The sequence below is a fragment of the Lonchura striata genome, chromosome 8 (genome assembly GCF_046129695.1).
Source record: "Lonchura striata isolate bLonStr1 chromosome 8, bLonStr1.mat, whole genome shotgun sequence".
Lineage (NCBI taxonomy): Eukaryota > Metazoa > Chordata > Aves > Passeriformes > Estrildidae > Lonchura > Lonchura striata.
In genome coordinates, this window is record NC_134610.1 from 15,807,620 (window position 1) to 15,829,538 (window position 21,919).

At 59.9% G+C, this 21,919-nt stretch overlaps 3 protein-coding genes across 3 annotated transcripts; 1 reads left to right on the plus strand and 2 right to left on the minus strand.

Annotated features, from left to right (window-relative positions):
- The first annotated feature begins 701 nt into the window (after positions 1-701).
- CDK5R2 (cyclin dependent kinase 5 regulatory subunit 2) lies at positions 702-2,126 on the plus strand. Its single transcript, XM_021526325.3, has one exon. It carries the CDS (start codon positions 815-817, stop codon positions 1,775-1,777), a length of 963 nt encoding a protein of 320 aa, XP_021382000.1. The 5' UTR covers positions 702-814; the 3' UTR covers positions 1,778-2,126.
- A 7,779-nt stretch (positions 2,127-9,905) lies between these two features.
- Positions 9,906-14,319, minus strand: FEV (FEV transcription factor, ETS family member). Its single transcript, XM_077784984.1, has 3 exons — positions 14,230-14,319; positions 13,180-13,254; positions 9,906-10,494 (listed from the first exon to the last, which is right to left on the minus strand). Exons 1-3 carry the CDS (start codon positions 14,279-14,281, stop codon positions 9,983-9,985), a joined length of 639 nt encoding a protein of 212 aa, XP_077641110.1. The 5' UTR covers positions 14,282-14,319; the 3' UTR covers positions 9,906-9,982.
- Positions 14,320-18,431: 4,112 nt separating this feature from the next.
- On the minus strand, positions 18,432-20,912 carry CRYBA2 (crystallin beta A2). The gene is made up of 4 exons (XM_031505438.2): positions 20,688-20,912; positions 20,135-20,276; positions 18,939-19,081; positions 18,432-18,611 (listed from the first exon to the last, which is right to left on the minus strand). Exons 1-4 carry the CDS (start codon positions 20,846-20,848, stop codon positions 18,464-18,466), a joined length of 594 nt encoding a protein of 197 aa, XP_031361298.2. The 5' UTR covers positions 20,849-20,912; the 3' UTR covers positions 18,432-18,463.
- Positions 20,913-21,919: the final 1,007 nt, after the last annotated feature.

Genomic DNA, 21,919 nt, shown 5'->3' on the forward strand with positions numbered 1-21,919 from the left:
TGAAGGACCCCATGCTTGCACAGTGGGCCATGTGAGTGCTCGCCCGTGGCACCTTCTGACTCCCTGTGTGGCCATGCCTAGGGCTGGGCTGGTTCTCAGGAGAGATGAGGCTCAGCCACCAAGCCTAAACCTTTCATATTGGCTGCCAAGTCACAGCCAGCCTTGCACCCACCCCAAGCCTTCTCCAGCTTCCCTCTGAGCAACCGTTATTGATCCTCACGCCTCCTCAGCCTTTCCTCTAGCGTTTTCAAAGGATTCTTCCCCACCGTGTACCCCGAGCACCGCTGGGCCAGGGGGCTGTGCTGGTCTGGGAAGGTTCATCCCTCCCCTTGTAGGTAAGAAAACAGAGCAGGACTTGGCAGACACAGCTGAGTTCGGAAGCCCTCCCTAGACCCTTCCCATGTCCCCTGTCCTCTGGTCTCACCCCCAGACAAAGGGCTGGGGGTCAGTGACAGCATCGCGGGTCCCAGCCCGTCCGCGCTGGCGGGCGCGCCGAACGAGCCCCCCATGGGTGAAGGTCACGCCGGGGCGGCGGCCGCCGGGCACAGCCGCGCCGCGCTCTCCCCCCTCGCCGCCCACCGGCGAGGGGCGGGCGCACCGGGGGCCCGTGCGGCGGCGATTGGCTGTCGGCGGGGAGGCGGGGAGCGGCGGGGCCCGGCTGGCTGCAGCGGCGGGCGCGGAGCCCAGAGCGGGCGCGGCGGAGCATCTTCGGGCACCGCGGCCCCGGTGCGGGCCGCCTCCCCCGCAGTTCCCGGCCTCATATGGGCGGTGCCGGCGCCCCGGCCCCCGCACGCCCGTCCCGCTCGGCGTTAGCATGGGCACGGTGCTCTCCCTCTCCCCCGCCGCCTCCTCGGGCAAGGGCGGCGGCGGCGGGGGGCTGCTGGCCGAGAAGGCGCCGGGAAGGGTGCCGGGCAAGGGCGAGAGCCGGCTGAAGCGCCCCGGCGTGCTCATCTCGGCGCTAACCTGGAAGCGGCTGGTGGCCGCCTCGGCCAAGAAGAAGAAAAGCACCAAGAAGGTGACGCCGAAGCCCGGCGGCGGGGCCCCGGGGGTGGCCCCGGGCCAGCCCGACCCGCTGGTGGTGCAGCGCAACCGCGAGAACTTGCGCAAGTCGGTGGTGGGGCCGGCCGACGGTGCCAAGCAGGGCCCGCTGGCCGTGCCGGTGCCCACAGTGCCCTCGGCGCCGCAGGAGCTGCACCCGGGCTCCGGAGGGGGAAAGCCGCCGCCGCCACCGCCGCCGGCCGGCAGCCGCCCCCCGGGATCTCCGCGCCGCGTGGTGGTGCAGGCGTCCACCGGCGAGCTGCTGCGCTGCTTGGGGGACTTCGTGTGCCGCCGCTGCTACCGCCTGAAGGAGCTGAGCCCCGGCGAACTCATCTCATGGTTTCGCAGCGTGGACCGCTCGCTGCTGCTGCAGGGCTGGCAGGACCAGGGCTTCATCACCCCGGCCAACCTGGTGTTCGTCTACCTGCTGTGCCGGGAAGCGCTGCGGGGCGAAGACATCGGGAGCCAGGCGGAGCTGCAGGCCTCCTTCCTCACCTGTCTCTATCTCGCCTACTCCTACATGGGCAACGAGATCTCCTACCCGCTCAAGCCCTTCCTGGTGGAGGGAGACAAGGGGCGCTTCTGGGAGCGCTGCCTGGGCATCATCCAGCGCCTCAGCGCCAAGATGCTGCGAATCAACGCGGACCCGCACTACTTCACGCAACTCTTCCAGGACCTCAAGAGCGAGGGCGAGGGCGGAGACGGGTCCAAGCACTGGACGATCAGCCTGGACCGTTAGGGAGGTACCAGGCCCCCGGCGCCGGGGGCGGAAGGGGCCGCGCACCGAGGGGCGGGGGAGGCGAAGGACTGTCGGATTCCCCCCCCTGCCCCCGCATCCTCCTCGCCTTCCCCCTTCCCCGGCCGTCAGTTCCACGGAGACGCTGCTTGGACCCTCCCTGCTCCGGATCCGGCTGCCCTCCTCCCCCGCCTCCGACCTCAGCTGGGGGCTGCGCTCCGGAACACCGAGGCGGCGGCGAAGACCGGGGAGGGGGAGTGGTGCCGCTCCCACCCTCGCGAAGCGGGGGAGGGGGAGGCTGCGGAGGAGCGGAGGCTCCTGGATGTGCTTTCCCTAGAAAAAAAGGGTGAAAAAAGGGGTGTGGGGGCCGGGGGCAGGAGGGCTGTGGGGGGATTTTGGGGTGTGGCGGGCGGCCCAGGCAGAGGGTGCATGTGAACGGTGCGGGTCCCGCGCCTCCGCAGCGCTCCCGGCGCTGTCCGTGGTGCTGGAGCTGCCGCGCCGGAGCAGACAAAGGCGGGGATTGCGGGCACGGCTGGGGGGGCTTCTGTGGGCGACGCCTTCCTCCCCCCCGCCCACGTGTGGTATATGGGCCCCCTCCCCCAGCATGGGCGACTCTGCCCCTCACCCCGCGGGAGCCGCCCGCATACCCCTTTGTTCGAGCCGCTGGGGGGGCGCCCAGCCCCTCCCCTCGGGTAAATCCCTCCCGTGTGCCCCCCGAAACAGGGGGTGATGCCTCCCTCTCCTTGGCTTGCTGCGGGAAGAGGGGTCTGTGCCAGAGGTGGCCTAGGGTGTCCAAGCGCAGGGGGCCTGCTATGGGGGGGGGGGGGTGTCTCCTCTCCTCTTGCTTTGCTTCACTGGAGAATAAAGAGGTGGCCTGGATGGGCCTGGCAGTGGCTCCTGGACTTGCTGGGCTGTGGGGTGCAAGGGCAATTGGGATAACACCCCAAGCTCCTGGTCATGACCCACTCCTCCCCAAGAGGGACAGGGGGCCCTGCTTCCCAAAGGGGGTTTCACTCCCTGGTGTGAGTTTGGGGTCAAATTTTCAGCCCTCTTTGTGCCCAAGGCCAGTCCTGGTCCACCTGAGTGTCTCCTGGACCCTTGTGAGTTCTCCTGGCCTCCTCCATTCCAGATGGAAATTCCTGATGCCTGTCTGCCACACTGAATTTAAACAGGATGCCACAGTTTATGCCACCTCCATTTTTTTTTTCTATTTTAGTTTTCTTTTTCCTGAAGCTATGCCCTCCCTCACCTCACTCCTCCCCACCTCTGCTCTGCAGGGCTGGGCTCCCTTTTTCTGTTGGCAGCAGCAGGCTGTGGGAGCTGTGCTGCTTTCCCTGTTACCAGCCCTGTGCTTCTGCAGACCTCCAGGGAGAGGGGTGGAGCATGAGAAAGCTTTGCCTTTTTTAAAACTGGTTGCTACGCTTCAGGGTGCTGAATTTTCCAGGACTCCTTTAGCAGAAGCTGCCGCACATGCTCGCTGGCTGGGGTCTGCATCCAGTGCTTCACAGCCCCTCTGAGCCAGGCATTTGGGCTCCCCTCTGCTGGGAAGAGCTGTGCTGGCTCTGCAGGTCATGGAGGGTAAGCTGGATTCTCTCTACCTTTGTGTGCATCAGCAGAGCTGTTAATTAGGCCCAATCTGGCTCATTCAGGCAAAGCTGAGCTGCCAGGAAGACAGCACAGATGTCCCTGTGACGGGGGCTGACCTGGCAGGGCACTGGGCGAGGCTTTTCCGTGGCTGTGTAAACACAACAAGACCGATGCTGCTCCTGTCCTCCCTCTCCTAATGGATGCTCTTGTCTGTGCCTTTAGATTGACATTCATGTGACCTTGTAGCAAGTGTCTGGGCCACAAGGCATTCCCAACCCGCCCCAGATTTGGTCATATCCCCATCTTGTCATGGGAAGGGTAACTTTGGCTTAAACTGGTGGAATTGGAGCCTTATACCTCCTATAGGGCTGCTAGGAGAGCCCTGACTCTCCTGTACCAGTGTTTTAGAGCAAGGGAAACTGAGGCACAGTGAGATGAATACAGCAAGGTGGTCTGCACCACAGGGTGACACCTGAGCCATTAGTACCAGCTATTTCCACCCTGAGCTGTGGTGTTTGTCCAGTGATTTCTATTCCCTGCTGTAGGGCTTTATGGAGTCTCCTCCCAGAGCTGAACAACCTCCCAGCACTGGAGGATTTTCCCACCCTACAGATCTCCTTAGAGACACTCACAGGGTTATTCCAGCTTCAAGCCCCAGCCTTTTAAGTTGCTTCCAGCTGCATTGAGGCCTTGTCTTTCCCCTCCTCCCTTGTATTTCATTGATTAAGAGTCCTAGGCCTCACTGGGGGATTTAGGAAGAGCTAATTGCAGACTGGTAATTGAAGACAGCTTGGAGTCTCTGGAAATGTCAAGGAATGAGAGAAGAGCTTAGATGCTCCCATGCATTTAAATATACATCGTTGGCTCAGCCAGAGTCTTACTGGAGGGAGGCAGGGAGGGAGGCATGTCTGGTTTTCCCTACCCCAGAGGACCTTGTAGCGCTGCTGGGGGGAGCAAGGCAGGGGTAGCACTAATCTTACCTTGTCTGGGAGCTTCTGCTCTCCCCAGGGCAAAGGAGACATGTGAGAGAACACAAGTAGGGCTGGGTACTGAGGGGGAGAATCTCAGGCTAGGAAGCTTGGTTTTTGCCTTTTTAAAACCGTGCTTTGACATGCCAGACTCCTGTGCTGCTGCATGACTGATGGTCTGGCCTCAGGAGCCAGCTATTGGACAGCAGCAAGGGGAATGGATAGAGCTTGTGTCCAAAGTGGTGATCCCTGCAGCGCTCCCTGAGGAGCGGTGAGGAACTGAGACAGCCCGCTGTGCTGCCAGCCACAGGGTGTCTGGGGTTGTAGGGATGGGCAGATTCACATCGGGTTTGGGACTTGGAGGTAGAGCAACAGGGCCAAATCAGTGATCAATCGCCACAGAGATCCAGGTGAGAGATCCCGGTACTTTCCTAGTCTGAAATTCCTCCAGCAGCAGCACATCTCCTTTCCATGCCTCACAGTGGGTGCCCCATCTGCTCCACACTGCAGCAGCAGAGGTGGGCACTGCAGCCCGCGGTGGGTTCAGCCCCTCCTGCCCCAGGGAAGTCTCTTCTCAGGCCAAAGCACCTTATCTTCCTTCCTAAAGGTGCATGGGGCTCTTAGAAGAACCCTAAGTGGCAGTGGATCCCAGGGATGAATAGTCACATGTGAATAAGGGAGTTTCTACCTGGAGTCATGGAAAAAGCTAAATGGGACTTTCCTTGCCTGACTGCTCTGTCTGTGGAGCAAACTCCATGGGCTGGATGAGCTGGCCACAGCACTGGGGCAGGGAGAGCTAATAGGCAGCTGGAGCAGCCAGCCTGGCAAGCCATGCCTCTTCCATGTCAGACAAACAGCAGGGGAGCCGTGGTTTTACTATTAAGAGTTGTCACCATCCCCCAGAATAACTTGGAGATGCTCCATGGGAGGAAAATGTTCTGGATGATGCAGACCCAACACCTGCTTGGCTGCTGAAGGACCTGCCTTGGCCCAGCTTTCTGCACAAGCCTTTCCTCGTTTGCCTGCAAGGATGATGGATGCTGTTCCTGAGGCAGAGGGGAGTGGGAGGTCTCTTCTGCCGCTGTGGGAGCCACTCAAACGCTGGCTCCACTGCAGCCTTGGGCTGCTGCTACTGTGTTGAAATGGGGATGGCTTGTGGGTGCAGGTTTCTGCTCCGTGGCACTTCAGTCACAGCTGCTAACGGGGTGCCTGTGGGGGAGCACGTGGGCAAAATGACCCAGGGAGATGGCAGCAAATGGCAGAGAGAGGGTCAGAGGGTCCCAGACTAAACTCACTGATGAGGTATTTGTACTCAGGGAAGCGCAGGATGCTGCCACAGGGTCTCATCTGATGGAAGACACATCCAGGTTGGGTGGAAGGCTGCAAGAGCTCTGCATGTGCCTAGGGTGGCCCAGTGGAAGGCATGGGACTGAGAGAGGTGGGATGGCAAACATCCACTGTAGCCAAAACGTGGCCTGTGGCCTTGCCTGGCTGATGTGTTTGGAAGTGAGGAGCACAGACTGGGAAGAGCTCAGTGCCAGGAAGCTGGGGCAGGTGAGGAAGGGGAACTGGCTACCTTGGAGCCCTGCTTGGTTAATCCTTCTGCCACAGAGCTGGCAAGGCAGAGGCCAGGGCTGCATAGTCTGGGCCATTACCTCCAGCTCACTGAGAGCTGAGTGTGGAGGTTTCCCTGTGCAGTGTCCCCTGCCTGTCTCACAGTCCTTCATCACTTCTGAGGACTTAGCTCCTTAGGGCACAGCCAGGCAGAACCAAGCTGTGACCAGGGCAGATGTGGGGAGTCTGGCCCAGGGAGTGAGTGTCCCCTGGGCTGGAACAGGGACTGCTCCCTCATCAGGAGGCCTGCATTAGAGCATAATCTGGAATTAGTGCATTAATCCAGCCCTCCTGCTACTCAGCTCATGCCCTCAGCAAAGTCCACACCAAGGTCTCAGTGTACAACTGGGCAGCAGCAGCACCAGGACACTCTCCCTGGCCACCCCTGATGGGCACACCAGAGAGGTGGTGGCAGCAGGGATAAGGTTTGGGTTTTTGGTGGCAGTACAGCCCCAGCCCTCAGCACATTGCCAAGGGAGAAAGCATCTTGTGGAAACATCACCGTTGCTTTCTTGTAGGGACTTCACATGGGGTTTTGGAGCCTGACTGCCTGCACCTGCAGGCTCTGGCTGAGCCACACTCAGTCACAAAGCACTTTGCAGGGAGCCAGGCCAAAAGAAGGTGGTGTCTGGAGAGAGGATGTGAGTCAGCAGCTTGGGTGTAGGGGGCTGAGGAGCCAGTGCAGCTGGGACGAGGAGAGAAGGAAGTAGGTGGGAATTAGGAGAGCTGGAGAGGGTGCAGGAGTGGGCAGGGAGGCAGACTGTGTCCCCCAGGGCAGACATGGCCTGGCTGTACTGCAAAGGCTCTTCCCAGCATGAGAAATGAAGAAAGTGGCAACATGACTTCACTGAAATAGGAGAGGAACTAATCCATTCCCCATCTGATGCCCTACAGAGGGGCTGGAAGATTTTGGAGGAGTTGGAGTGGTCCCCCTATCATGCTGGCAAGAGGTCAGGGCAGCCCTCTTGCCAGCTGAGTAAAGCCAGATACAAAGATACATTTGTTGGTTTTTTTGTTTGTTTGTTTGTTTGGGTTTTTATTTGTTTGTTTTTGTTTTTGTTTTTGGTTTTTTTTTGTTTTTTTTTTTTTTAGTAGGAAAAAATATCCTTCTTCCTTTAATCACAGGGCAGCAGAGGAAGCTGCTCGGCCATGTGCTCTGCTCCCTCAGTCTTCCCAGCACAGGCTGAAGCCCTTTGGGACTGTGTTCCCCATTTCACCCTACACAGGGCACCCAAGGACTCCCCACAGGTAGGTTGGAACCCACAGGTGCACTGAGTGCAGCTGTCAGCCACACAAAAGAGGCTCCCAGCAGCTGGTGCACCCCACAGCCAGACACGGTGCTCCCCCATCTGTCCCCGGGCTGGGCACCCTGCTCAGGGCCGGGGATGGTGTTCCACGGTGAGCTGTGCTGAGCCCGGCCCCGCTTGCCCATTGGCAGGATTTTGCTGCAGTCTGCTCCGAGACGGTGATTTTGGTGACTGAAGAAACCTGCAGAAAGCAGCAGTGCTGGTGGATTGGGTCAGACAGGGCTCTGGGGAGGGGGGAGGCTGGGTTGGGTGAAGGTGGTGCTCTGCTCAGCCCTCCGATAAGCTCAGCATGTGAGGGGAGGTGGCTCGCAGCGGGGCCTGGGCACGGGAGCATCCCGAGTTGCCATGGTGACGCCGGCTGCATCCTCAGGCAGGCGAGAGCATCTCTGGTGCGGCCCCGCACGGGTGTCGCCCCGCTTCCTTCCCGGCTGTCGGCGGGCAGGGCAGCGCTGGTGCCCGCTCTGGGCGCTGTGCAGGGCACAGAGGATGGGCCCGTGCCAGCTGAGCTCCGAGCAGGGCGCAGCGAGGCGCAGCTGCCGCCTGTTGCACGGGGTGTGTGCGGCGGCCCTTCCCCTCCCGAAAAGGGAAATCCTCCTTTTCCCTGCAGTGTCCCGCCTCCCATCCATCAGGGATCCGGGCTGCAAGGTCGGGCGTGAGGCGGGGGGCGGACTCACCTGGGCTTCCCTGGTGCAGACCCTGGCAGAGGGACGGGAAGGGGGGGAAGGGAGGAGCTGCTAGTGACCCACATCCCTTAATCCGTGTCCTGCCCTGCGTCACGCAGTTACCTAAGCCCCAAAGCAGGCTCCTCCGGCAAGGGCACAGCCCTCTGCCCGTCTCTGAGGGAGCCAGTTGTGGCCATTTCCCCCATTTTGTCCTTGCAAAGTGAAACCTGAGGGCAGGGGATGTCTCCAGCCTATCTTGGTGCTGGTTGCGTGGGGGTAACTACTCCTTTTCCCCCTCACTTCATCTCCTGCCGTTCCTGGGAACCAGTCTGTGCAACACTTGGAAACCCTGGAGGTAGGGACAGCCTACCGCCCAGTCCCTTTTGCTCTCATGAGTTCTCTGCCAGCAGCATCAGGCCCTCCCACTTCACAGCCTGAGCCCTCCCCAGAGGACCAGAGGATACCAGATCCCACTCCCTTAAGCTGATTAGGGCCGTAGGGATGCATCGGAGCAGATGCCACCAAAGCTGTGAGAGTGACCAGACCCTGGAGGGATGCAGAAGGGGCAGTATGGAGCCCCCAGATTTGGGAACTGCTGTGGTCTGGGGCATGAAGGGAGAGGAGGTGGGGGCTGACCACTCCTTCCATGGGCTGGGGAGTTGCCCCTGCACAGCCAATGTGATCCCTGTTGCAAGCCTGGGAGCCTGAGAACAGCATATGCGGCTTTCCTGAAGGGGAGTCTCAAGTAATGCAGAGGTTTCCAGCCCTGTCCCATCTCTTGGGGATTGTAAGAACCAGAGGTGATGCCTGGAGAACAGATGATGCAGACAATGGCCACATCCTTCCCACCCCAGCCCTGAAGGTGTTCTGGCTCAGATGGGAGAGGATTTGCTGAGTGATTCCCCCTCTTACCAGCTCCCTTCAGACAGGAGAAGACACAGGTCACAGCACCTCTCTGGTTTATTGAACACCAATCCCACCCCCAGCCAGTGCAGAGCTCAGCGTGTCCAGCTCTTGTGCATCCACTGGGCCAAAGTCCTGCTCCAGAGGATGGGGGCAGCTCCTTGAACCCAGGGGAAGAGACCCAGGGCTGCCCCTTGATGCCTGGGGTTCTCAGGCCTGCTGTCATCCCTTCTTCTGCTCCACCACCCATGCTGCCTTGTCCCTGGGATGTTCTCATTTATGGAGAGTGTCCCACCAAGCCCTGCATGTGAGGAGCTAAAGCTGGAGTAAAACTGGAACATTAATCTAGGAAGTGATGAGCAGGACACGGGCTCATGTGCAGGGTGTCAGGGACTGTCTGTGGTGTGATCCTTGGGCACTGGGGAGAGGGCAGAGCTGCAGAGACCAGGCTATGCTGCCTCCAGGCTCTGGCCTTGCCCTGTGGACTGGCAGTGAGCCCCACACTTGTCCCTGGTGCCTCCCACCCCAGAGCCCTGCCCTGGGTCTGAGTGAACCCATAGAAAGCATCTGCTCTCCAGACCGAGGCTTCTCCTGAGGTCTGAAAGAAGCTGCCTTCAGGCAGCAGGTATAGGAGAGATGGAGGAAACAAAGCCTTTGGAGACAAAGGTGAGGGGACCAAGTGGTCAAGGAAGGTCTCCTTTCCTTGTCCCTGCTCAGTGGGACCCTCATTCATGGACACAGCTGCCCTGGGACCCCAGCTCTTGACTCTGCAGGAAACGGGGAGGGCAGGCACAGGCTGGAGGCAGAGCTAAGGGCACTCATGGCATGGGCAGCATGCTGCAAGGGAAAGGCGGGGCAATGTCCCTGTCAGGAGAGGAGCCCATGGTTTTTCCTTCCATTCACACCCTGCTTTAGGTATCCACATCCGTTTCCAGGATCATGGATACTTCTTCATCTTAAATTTAGATGGCTTCCCTCCTCCAGCCACCTACATCAGAGAATCAATCCAGCTATCCTGCAAGCACCCCCCACACCCCATCAAACATAAAAGGGGGGCAAGTGAGAGCAGGGCACAATCCCATCCCCCATCCCTCCCCTCTGAGCTTCCCAAATCCACAGCCCCATGCTGCCAGGGACATGGAGCATCCACTTGGCACAGCTGAGACCCTAATGGTAATGGTTGTTCATGTTGTTGAGGTGGGAGGCTGCCATGGCACTGAACGAGGCTGAGGGCTGGAGCCCATGCCCAGGGTAGAGGGATGGGCTGGAGCCAGGCCAGTAGGAGAAGCCAGCTGGTGTCACTCCCGAGGTCATGAGGTTGAGTTTGGAGATGCCCGAGAAGGGCAGCGGTGCCAGGTTGCCCTGGAATTTGTAGAGAGTGTGATCAGGGGTGGTTGGCTGGCACACCTGTGCCAGCCCGTGGAAGTCGAACTTGTAGGCGTAGCGCTTGCCATGGACCTTGGTCATGATGTTCTTGTCGTAGTAGTAGCGCAGCGCCCGGCTCAGCTTGTCGTAATTCATGTTGGGTTTGCTCTTCCGCTCGCCCCAGCGCCGCGCCACCTCGTCAGGGTCGATCAGCTTGAACTCCCCGTTTGTGCCTTCCCAGGCGATGCAGTTCAGGTTGGCCCGGTCCGAGAGCAGCTCCAGCAAGAACTGCCACAGCTGGATCTGCCCGCTGCCTGCAAGGCCGGGCCCCAGAGAGGTTAAAGCTCCCTCCCAGGGCACAAGGTGAGGGACAGGATGTGCCCCAGTCCCCTTAACCCACTGTTATGTTGCCCTCTCCCACACCCAGGTTTTGGCTGCACCTTGTTGCATCTTCCCTGCTTTAGACACATAAGATGGTAACAGGATTATGCCTCCTTTACAACATCCCAACCCCATCCTACACCCCCAGATAGGAGGAGAAGATGCCCCTGAACCTGGAGATGGAGTAGGAGTGCTCAGAGGCCAACACAGGTTGCAGTGGGTCTGGATCCGGAGTCCCCCCCATCCCTCCCACCCACATTCACACACCACTGAAGATGAATATCTGCTTGCTTGCTTTTGTGGGAGGACCTGGCCTTGTTCTTTTATAGGCAGCCCCAAGAAGGACATGTCTTGGCAGAACCCAGATTTATCCCAACAGAAATATTCCCCACTGCTTGAGACTGGGCTGGTCTCACAGCCCCTGCTCTAGGGACACTGTGCCCTGCACACATGTCTCCGTGGTCAGCTCAAGTCAGGGTGCAACACTGATCTGAACTACACCACAGAGAGACACAGACAGATGTAGGGATGGGAGAGACAAAGACACAGCATGACCTACTGTGACTTTGAATCAGGCATCAATGATGTTCCTTATTTCCAGAGGAAAAATGTCTTCCCTGAGCCATGGCCATTGCATCTGCAGCTTGCACCAAGGAGTATCCTCAGTGGGTGCCCATGGTGCCCCTGTGCCAGGCTGTGCACACACTGGAGCCTGGCACACCTCGACACACCCATGGTGAGGCACAAGGACATGCTCCATGGAGTCTGGCCAGAGGTCACAAGAGAAGAAGGAATCTGGACCTTGGGCAAGGAGGACTCCTACTGCTGGGACATGGCCACCCTGCAGAGCAGCCCTGCACTTACCTGGACACCCCACTGCCTCCTCTGAGCAGCATCCCCTGCACATCCCTGCTCCTGGTGCCAGTCCTTGCAGCACAGTCTCTTTCCAGAGCAGAGGATGTGCCTTTGCAGTTATCCCTGTGCTCTTCTAACATTATGTTGTCTAAAGGTGCTTGGATCCTATACAGAGGTTTAGCACCCATGACCTCAGTAACAAATCCTATAGCTCTGCTACATTTCCCACAAAAAACCATCTTGTTCTGCTTGTTTTAGATCCACCTATTTTATCTAGTGCTCCCTGTATCTTGCTCTAGAAGAAGCAGGGAACAGCCATTCCCCCTCCATTCCCCCTCCATTCCCATTCCACCAAAACCCACTCAGATCCTGATCCAGGCAGTTGAACCCAGGTCTTTCTAAGGTATTGTATTTCCTAATTTCCCACTCTGGGACCAAGGCAGGTGATCTCTCCTCCCTAGGGCGCATCTGCAGCCCTTGCCTCTTCTCCATCACCACAGCCCCCACCCTGGCCTCCAGGTATCTCCCACTCGTGGATGTTCCACCCCATGCAAGGAGGTCAGGGAGGTGTTGAGGGGTGCATCTGGGTGGGGTAGTGAGGCTCAATTCTGCCTGCCATGACAATGCACCTGAGCGCTCCCTAACGAAATATCCAGGCATCCAAAAAGATTCTTCTCACTGCGGCACAGTGTTTAGAGTATGGCTGGGCAGAGCCTGCAGTGCAGAGGCAAAAGGATTCCCCCAGTTCCATCTTTCTCCCCCTCCCACCACTAAACAAGGGCTCCATTTTTCCTGCTCAGAGGAGTCCCTGCCTCCTAGCAAAGATGCAAGCTACATGGCCCAAATACTACAGTGCTGTCTCCACGATGCCCAGTGCTGCTGCACTCCCATGCAGGTTCCAGGCTGTGCCCTGGCCAGCACTGGGAGCTCCAGCCTGCTCCCTGGCCAGCACTGGGAGCTCCAGGCTGCGCCCTGGCCAGCACTGGGAGCTCCAGGCTGTGCCCTGGCCAGCACCGGGAGCTCCAGGCTGCTCCCTGGCCAGCACTGGGAGCTCCAAGCTGTGCCCTGGCCAGCACTGGGAGCTCCAGGCTGTGCCCTGGCCAGCACTGGGAGCTCCAGGCTGCTCCCCGGCCAGCACTGGGAGCTCCAAGCTGCTCCCTGGCCAGCACTGGGAGCTCCAGCCTGCTCCCTGGCCAGCACTGGGAGCTCCAGCCTGCTCCCTGGCCAGCACTGGCCGATGTCCGTGGCCCCTGTGCCGGTTATTCCAGATGACTCCAGTTCCCGGGGTCATATCACCTCCGAGCTCTGTCCGAACCCCAGGATTTCACTGGCAGTTCCCTCACGAATAATGTCTCAACTCTCCTCTCCACTCGCAGGAGCAGATCTTCCGAGCCCGGATTAGCCCACCCCACTCCCGGGATGGCTGGCAGCTCCCTCCCGTCGGATGTCCCGGAGCTCCTGGGAGACCGGAGTTAGGACCCTGCACTCTCCCTGCTGCGGGGCTCGGGGGAATGCGTTCCCCGCATCTCTCTGATGCCACGGACGGGAGCTCCGACCGTCGGGGTTGGCCGCCGTCCCCGTGGGAACAGGCGGCGGGATGCTCCCAGCCGGAGGGAACGGGGCCCCGCGGTGGCCGCGTCCTGCAAGGGCAGTGCCCGGCAAAGGACGGGAAAGGGTCTCCAAGAGATAATGCGAGTGCCCCTGCTCCGTGGCGGCCAAGGGGAGCGGGGCCTGTCCAGGGGAAGGGGCAGCGGTGCTCTTACCTTTCTGCACGCCGGGGCTGAGAGACCCCCACGCCTGGCTCTTCCCGTCTTTGAACAAAGTTTCTCCGACTGGATCTGGGGGGAAAAGGGGACGCGGGCGGTGTGGAGGGAGGGCTGGAACCAGGCGGGACCGCGACAGCCCAGCGCCCACCCGCGGGCAGCGTCCCCGCAGCCCCCGGCCGCTCCCCCTTGCCTGCCCCGCCGCTGCGGCGAAGCCAGGAAACGCGTCCAGGAAAAAGGAAATCCGATTTCCGACCCAGCCGGGGAAGCTTTTAAATAGGAATAGACGATCCCGTGGGCTGGGGTAGGGAGGAGAAAGGGAGCGAGGGAGAGAGCTGTGGGGCAGGGGGAGAGGGAGAAGAGGCGGGTGGGTGGCAGGATGGGTGACAGGAGCGGCAGGTGGAAGCAAGGATGACTGTCGGCATTTGGGGAGTGGACTGCTGTGGAAAGGAGAGAGAAATGGATAGATGGATAGAAGGAAGGAAATGGGTGAATGGATGGAAGGACAGAAGAGACGATGGCGAGTGCGTAGGTGGAGGAAAGAAAGTGCAAGAGATCGATGGATGGAAGGGCAGGTAATGGATAAGATTACAGGAAAACAGGCTGATGGAAGGGACATTAGGTGGATGGAAGGGTTGGCTAATACCAGGGATGGAAAGGGGGATGCAGGGGCAAGTGGGTGGGATGGAAGGATGCATGGAAGCACAGGGGAAAAGTGGGTGGGTGGGTGGAAAGATGAGTTGGAAGAAAAGAAGGGTAGATGAAGAGATGGAAGGACAGGGTGATGGTGGGTTGATGAAGGATGGGAAGATGAGTGTGCGGGTGTGGAAAGCTGTGAGGGCAGCTGAAAGGAAGAAGGAAGGGATGGTTGTGGTGCTGGAAGGCAGGAAGAAAGAATGGACAGAGGGAGAGGGGATAACAGGGTGGGCGCTGGAAGGAGATGGGGCAGAGGAGAGCCCCAGGGCCTCAGCGGGACAGGGTGGGCAGGGGCTGGGCGCTGTGCGGGGCACGGCGCTGCGGTGGGGCAGCGGCCGAGGGATCCGCCCGTACCTGGCAGGTACATGTTGAGCAGCAGTGGCACCGCTCCGGTGCCGTGTCTCATGGCAGCTGTGGGGGCGGCCCGCGGGCTGCATGTTTTAATATTCCTGCCCCTATTATTATTATTATTATTCCACTTTATCAGGGAGCAGCTGATGGCGAATAAATGGCAGCGGGACGGGCAGGGGACGGGCAGGGGCCGGGGGAGGCGGGGGAAGGGGGAGTTTCCAGGCAACTCGCAGGGGCTGGGGCCCCGGCTCCAGCAATTTCCTCCGCTGTAATTAAAGCGGGCGCTGCCCCCCCCTCCCTCCCCCCGCTATCGGGCCCGCATCAGACTTTAATCACGGCCGCGGGTTTCTATGGAGAGCGGTTCGGGCCGCTTCCTGCCTCTTCCGCCTCCTTAACTCTTCGCAAACACGGCACTGACATCCCAGCTGGGAGCGGGCCCGGCCACTGCCTGGAGACCGCCCGGGCCCGGCCTCCGTGCGGCATCTCCTCCCTGATGCCGATCGCCGGCAGCGCCTCGGCCCCCCGCCCCTCGCTGCGCGGCACCGGCGGCAGCGCCGGCTCGGTCCCCCGGCGTCCGGCTCTGCGAGCCGCACGGCTGCTGGCCGGGGCGTCCGCGCCTGCCCCTTCCCAGCTCCAGCATCATCAGCGCAGTTCTGGGCTCTCCTTGCGCTTCACGGAGCCCTGGGGCGGGCCAGGTGAGTCCCCGCCAGGTCCCTCCACCTCCAGGACAATGGTCATGGGGTTCCTTCGCAGTGCCCAGAGATTTTGGGGGGGTAAGTGCATCTCCAGCAGTTGGTGGCGCCAGGTCATCCCACACCTCTGCCGCCTCCCTGGCTCCTCTGTGCTCTTCTGAATAGTCCCAGCCCCAGGGACAGCTAAGCCTGTGACCATCCCACAACACCCAGCCCTGTCCTGACCTGCTGCACATCTTTATTTGGATCCATAGAAGCTGGGAAAACCCCAACACCCAGACAAACCATGATGGCCCCATCTTCATCTGCTTGTCCTGGGCAGCGCTGGGTACCTTCTGAAGACAGGAGGACATTTCATGGAGAAACTTATGATGAAGAAAGGTGATACCAGCTCCAACAAGACACATCTGGCCAAGGTTTTCCCTGTCACCCATGGCTCCAGCTGTTATATGCACTTGTGGGGTGCTGTTAGAGTCTCTGTCCCCCAGGTCAGGAGTGGACCCTCCACAGGATCCCAGAGCTTGAGGCAATCAGGCAGTGTGCCAGCAGCTGTCACCAGTTCTACTCCATGAGTCCAACACTGTACAGCCAAGCTCACAACTTCTGTAGTGCTTCACTGACATCTGGCAAAAGGATGAGCTCTTATGCTGGATTTAGCTGCCTTTCTGGAAAGTGATCATTGCGATATGAACCTGATGGAAATCAGGATACAGCCATGGTAGACTCACAGTTATTATTTATACTGCAGCCAAAATATGCCTGCCCTGCATAAGAAGCTGCAGCCCAAGGAGAGCTATGCTCAATTGGGGTGGCACAGCCCAAGAGAGCTGGTGTCTCCTCTTGGCAGGGGGTGTCCAAAGTTAGGAAACAGGGGGTCCCTTGGTTACTGAGCTCCACCTCTGCTCCAGGTGCTCCACCTCTGCTGCCCATCTCCATCACGGACAAAGAGCAGATGCTGGCAAGGGGAGACATGAGCAGAGACCATGGTATTCCTCCAGAAATTCCCCAGCAATCCTGTTTGGAGGTAACAGCACCTAAAAAGCTTCTCTTCCCCCAACTTGTCTCCTGAGCTCCCCTGAACCTCTCAATGGGGTGTCCAGCTCTGTAGAGCCCAGCAGCCCTGGCTGCTCCCTGCATCCCTCTCCTCTCCCGCCCCTCAAAGTGCACTCTCCCAGCAGTGGCTCCGCAGCCTCCCAGACTTGCTTTCGCTGCCTGAGTCACTGAAACAAACCTCAGGCAACAGAAAACAAGCCCTGGAGACAGCGGGGTGAGGTGGGGAGAGTACCAGACCCACCAACCCCTCCTCTTCTGGTGGCCCAGGTGACCGTGATACTCCTGCAGCAAACCTGCATGGTGGAGGGCATGGAGGGGGGGTCTGGACTGAGGGACATTGCATCATTCCAGAGTGGGGAGGGGTGGGGGTGAGGTAGGGATCAGGCTGAGAAATAGGCTTAGGGAAACAGGAGCCAGAGAAGGGAGTGCTTTGGGGGGCACTGGGGATGGAGATGCCTGGGTCCCTGGGAAATGCAGTGGGCAGAGGGCTTAAAGTGGGATGTAAGGGGACTGGGGTCTTTGAGTGATCTGGGGTCAGAGGTGTGCAGAAGGACAGGGAGTGTCAGATCCTAAGAGCTGGCAATTCCTGTGTCCATGTGGAGCCTTGGGGACCTGAGTGATGTGACCCCAGGTTCATGGGGCAGACCCAGAGGATGAGGAAAGAAGGGTATATGAGAAATCCAGGAAACAGGGGCCCATGTCCATGGGGGAACAAGGGCCTGGGCTGCGGGTCTGAGGGGAATCTAGGAGATGAGGCTTCAGGTCTGTGGGGTACTGGGGATGGAGCCCAGACATGTGGAACACCGAGCTGGAAGCAGCTGCAGGTCCCTCCAGCTGCAGGAGGCAGTCTGCCCCCCACCCCCCACTCCAGTGCTCTCCTCCCACCCTAGGTGGAGCAATAAGGACCCTAAACTTTACAATGACCCCCACAGCCCACCCCTACCCCCCCACCACAGCCCTATGCGCAGTGCCCGGGAAAGCTTCACCTGTGAGCCGGCGTTGTGGAGCGGAGCCGAGCTGACGTGGCCCTGGGCTGGCTGCACCTGGCCAGGTGTGCCGGAATGTGTTTGTGCTGGGGGAGAGGCCGTGCTGGGTGGGGCCAGTGGGGACACGGAGGAGACAGGGGAGGGCTGGGGGCACTCCGCAGCCAGAATGCCATGTGGGGTGGGGATACACAGGCGCTGGGTCTTCTGCACAGCAACTGAGGGCTGGAGGGGAGAGGGGGCATGCAGGGAAACACTTGTGTGCTGAGTCGTGTGCAGCTCACTCACACACACACACACACACACACACACACACACACACACACACACGCACATGCTGACACATACACCAGGGCCACATTTCTGGGTGAGGGGTGTGCATAGACTGACCCCCAACCCAGTCTCCCAGCAGCCTTCTGGGACACTCCCTTTCTCAGGGCCAAGCATGCTCGTAGCAGGGTGGGCAGCAGGGAACCCAGGCATCTGAGGCACTCAGAGCTGTTCCACCATGCATCCATGTCCTGGGTGTGGGGAGTGCCTCAGGACCAAAAGCCTGAGCCCCAGGAGGGCTTTGGGGTGCCAGAGCAGGATAGAAGACAAGGAGGAGGGGACAGGAGGAGGAAGCTGGGTGCAGGGAGCACCTTGGGATGGGCAGCCTGCACCCCAGGCGGGTTCAGAGCCAGATGGAAAAGGAGAAGGCTGGAAAGGGTGCTGGAGGAGGAGGAGGAGGCTGGGTGGGGCTCCCAGTGTCCCGGAGCCGGATGCTGGCACGGATATGCTGGCGTGGCAAGGCTGGGGGAGGACACACACGCCTGAGAGCATCAAGCCAAGCCCCCTACCACCTGTGGAACACTACACACAGACCTCCTTCCCCTGACTCCTGCACAATCTGCCTCCCTCCCAGCCCCTCTGTACCAGCAGCAAATCTGACACAACTGTGCCCCCAGACCTGACACAACTGCGGCTGCCCCATCCGTTGCCAGAGTCCCGTCCTGCCCCACATGACCCCTATGTTCTTCCTCCTTCCCAGACCCGCAGCAGGCAGGGACACCCTTCTCTCTTCCAGAGGGGTGCAGAGGAAGGGGATCTTGAGTTCGCAGGCTTTGTAGCAATCGATTTCCCTGGCATTGATCCTGGGAGGAGAATCCAGGGTGCAGCCCTGCTGGATACCTCTTCCCAAGGCACAACCCTCTTGGTGCCCTCTCCCAGCACTCTCTTTACCCAGTAAATTCCCATTTTCCCAGCCAGATGCCACAGCAGTGGAACTGTGCATGGAGAGGTGGGGTGCAGAGAGCTCAGTCCAGGGTGGAGCTGGCCATGAGCCCAAAACTGCCTGGGGAAGGGGAAACCTTCCAGGTTGCCACCATGGTCCTCTCAGCATGGCAGCCCCCAGAGGAGCAGAGCAGAGGCAGGAGCACTCTTTTTTTGACAAATGCCTTTATTTGCTACTGGATAGAGGTCTATTGCACAGCAGCCTGGAGGCTGCAGGGCACACAGCCCTGCCCCTGTTCAGTGCTGGACACGGCGGATGGATTGGATCTGGTTGGTATGGGCCTGGCTGCTGTATTCATTGTACTTCTTGAACTCGCCGTTCTGTCTGTCCCGCTCCAGCACGTACTGGTAGCCCCTGTATCCTGGGTACTGGTATGCCACCCACCTGCAGGCAGACCCTTGGCTCAGAGCCCCAAGCCAAATCATCCCATCCCATCCCATCCCATCCCATCCCATCCCATCCCATCCCATCCCATCCCATCCCATCCCATCCCATCCCATCCCATCCCATCCCTCTGTGTGACTTGGGAGGAGAGGGACAGAAAATACCCAATGGCTTGTATTTTAAAGGAAAAGGTAGCAGGAAGGCATCCCTTTGCTGAGAGGGTTCCCCTTCCACATCCTGGGGTCTGTGCAGGTGTTTTATGCTAGGAGGTTCTTGCTGAGCCTCCGCTCCTGGCAGCCCCAGTCCCTGCCCCACCGCCGCACTCACGCTCCAGCGTTCACTTTGATGGATGCCACCTCCTTGTTGCCCCAGCCCATGGCCTGCAGCGAGGGATAGTCGTCACTCAGCTCGAACTTGTGACCCTGGAAGTTCTCAGCCTCATAGAGGATGACTTTGCTGTCATTGTGGTTCTGCGGAGAGAGAGAGCTGGAGGTCAGCAGGAATGGGTTGGCTTGCCCAGGGATGGGGGATGTGGCATCAGTGTGACGCACACCAAGGCACTTTGAGAGGCCAGGGATCATGATCATCTTTGGTGCAATGCATGGGGATGTCCTTTAACCTGGCACCCCCTTCATTGGGACACCCCAGAACTGCCCCAAGGGTGCTGCTCTCATGTCCCTGTGGTTCCAATGCACAGCTCTCAGTGAGAGTTAGTGGCTACAACCTCTGGACCCACACGGACTGATGCCCTCAGCATCACCACACTCCCCAAAGATGCAGGAGGGTTCAGGGCAGGGCAGGATGCTGAGAGAGGTTCCTTCAGCTCTGTGGGGCCTTTCTGGGTGCTGGACACGGTGGGGTTAATGGCTGGGACACTGAGTGATGCAGCACCGTCCCCCGTGCCCAGCCCCCACATGCATCTATCTGCACCGAGGAGCAGTCCTGCCAGCAAGGAGTGATCTTATCGCATCCCCTTTATTAAAGCCTGAACATATCTGCCTGGTGATTATTAAAAGTTGGGGGGGGGCCCCCGCTTGGAGGCGCAGACGTGCCGCTGCTGCGAGCACCAGTGTCTCTGCAGATGGAGCGATAGAGCCGCGTCTGCCTGGGCACGCCTCAGGTACCCCGGCTGGGAGGGGGACGGGCCCGGCACTCCGAGCATCCCTGCGGTCCTGCCAGCTCCTCTCTGTTCATCCCATCTCCGGGAATCAGGGCTCGTGGACAAGGCCTTGGAACCCCAGCCTGGGAGGTGGCTCTCCAAAGCACAAAGCAGGAGGAGTTGGAATTGTGGTTCAGGCTAAATTTTAGACCTAAAAAAATCCCAGGATCTTTGCAGGGAGGTGGGAGCTGGTGGGCGCAGCTACTCCTCCACTTCATGCGTACCTCTGTGAACACCTCACCCCTCTATCCCATGCCCCATGTAAGTCATCTTCCAGTCTGTCCCTCATCACCTCCACGCTGGGCTACCTGGAGGAGGCTCTGCCTGCCCTGAGCCCTCCCTCTGCAGTGTCCCAGTAACTCACTGCGCATTTGACAGGCCGGAAGGAGAGGAGGTGCTCGGTTCGGTAGCTGCTGTTCCCGCTCCAGGCCTCCCACCGGGGATAGTCACCCTTCTCCAGGATAAACTGCTGTCCCTGGTACTCAGGGTACTCGAAGCCTACCCAGCTGCAAGAAAGAGAAGGAAAACCCTCAGGGATATGTGACAGAGTCCCCAGGAACAGTCAGGGGTCAGCTTCTCCTTCCTGGGCAGGGGACAGAGACATCCTGGCAGGTTATAGGTCTCTCACATATGTTGGGGTCCTCACTAGCAGCAAATGTCCCTTTTGAAAGTGGGACCCCTCTCCCCAGAGCCATATCATTGCCTTCAACCTACACATTGCCTTGGTAAGGTCTCCCCGATTAGCAGATGGGAAAACCCAAGGAGCACAAGCAGGGAGGTTGCATGATGAGGCTGTGTCATAGCCGAGGAAGAACTTGGGTGTTCGGCTCCCTGGCAGCTCCCAACAGCTCCCTGGGAGCAGTGGGTTTGCTGGAGCGGGGTGTGCCAAGGGGCCGCGGGGCTGGCAGGGCACTTACGGGCCAGACTCCACCTTGATGGAGCGGATCTTGCGGAAGCCGCGCTCCATGATGCTGGGGCACTCCATGAGGAACTCGCAGCGCTTGCCCTGGAAGTTCTCCTCCTCCCACACCGTGATCTTGTACTGCCCCAGGGTGTCCATGGCTTCACTGCTGGTCATACGGGTCGCTCGGCTGCTGGCAGAGCCCCACGTATCACCCCAGGGCACCCACCATCAGCCCCCTGCCACCCTACCGCCTGCTGCTGAGCCTGGGATGCCCGTGGTGCTGCCCTCACACATCCCACGCCACTGGCCCCTTGCCCTCCCAGGCTGGCAGGGGGACACTTCCCATTCCCTTTCCTTCGGTGCTGGGGGATTTCTGTCCAGTGAACCCCAAGTTGCAGGGGGAATTTGCAGTGCCCCATCTCTCCATGTGATGTACCCAGGACTGCCTCAGTTTTTCTTCTCCTGAGCTTCCTGTGATGGCTCCAGGAGTTGTCTGGGTGCGGTGGCACTGTACCCACTGCTGGGAGGCGGCGGTGACCGCAGCTCAGATGCAGATGCAAGTGTAGCCCTGGGGCAGAGCAGCCCGGCTCCTCCATCCCTCCTGCCAGGGTCCCTCCTGCCCGCACAGGGCACCCCCGCTGTGCCACACAGCACCCCGCCACTCGCCCTTCCCTAGGGTGGGCGCTGGGTGGGGGCTTGGTGAAGGGAGCGGCAGTGCCCGTGCACGGGGGTCCTGGGGGCTCACAGCTGGTACTTACTTGGTCGGAGGGCAGGGCACAGAAGCGAAGGTGGCGGTGCCGGCGCCGGCTTTTCCCTTCGCCCTTTATAGGCGGGCGCTGGAGTGCCGATGGTGCAGGCGGTCAGGGCGCTGTGTCAGCAGGCAGGGATGGGGGGACGGGCGGCTCGCCCACCCCAGACTCCGGCTGTCCATTCCACTTAGGCAGTGTGGCGAGAGCGGCCCCCCCGCGCCCAGCGAGGCTGACAATGAAAGTGCTGGGCTGTGTTTGCGCAGGGGCTCAGGGCACAATGGGCAAAGGGCCTGACGCGCCGCTTTCCTTTCTGCCCCCGGACAATGTCCCCGCTTGGCCCAGGGATTAGGGACCCAGCCTTTCCCAGGGCATCCGCAGCCTTTGCCAGGGTTGAGGCTTGTGGGAAGGAGGTGCCAGGGTGAAGTGGGGATTTACCATCTGGGAGCTGAGGGGCACTAATGTCCTCATGCTGGAACACAGGGCTTATCTGGGGCTG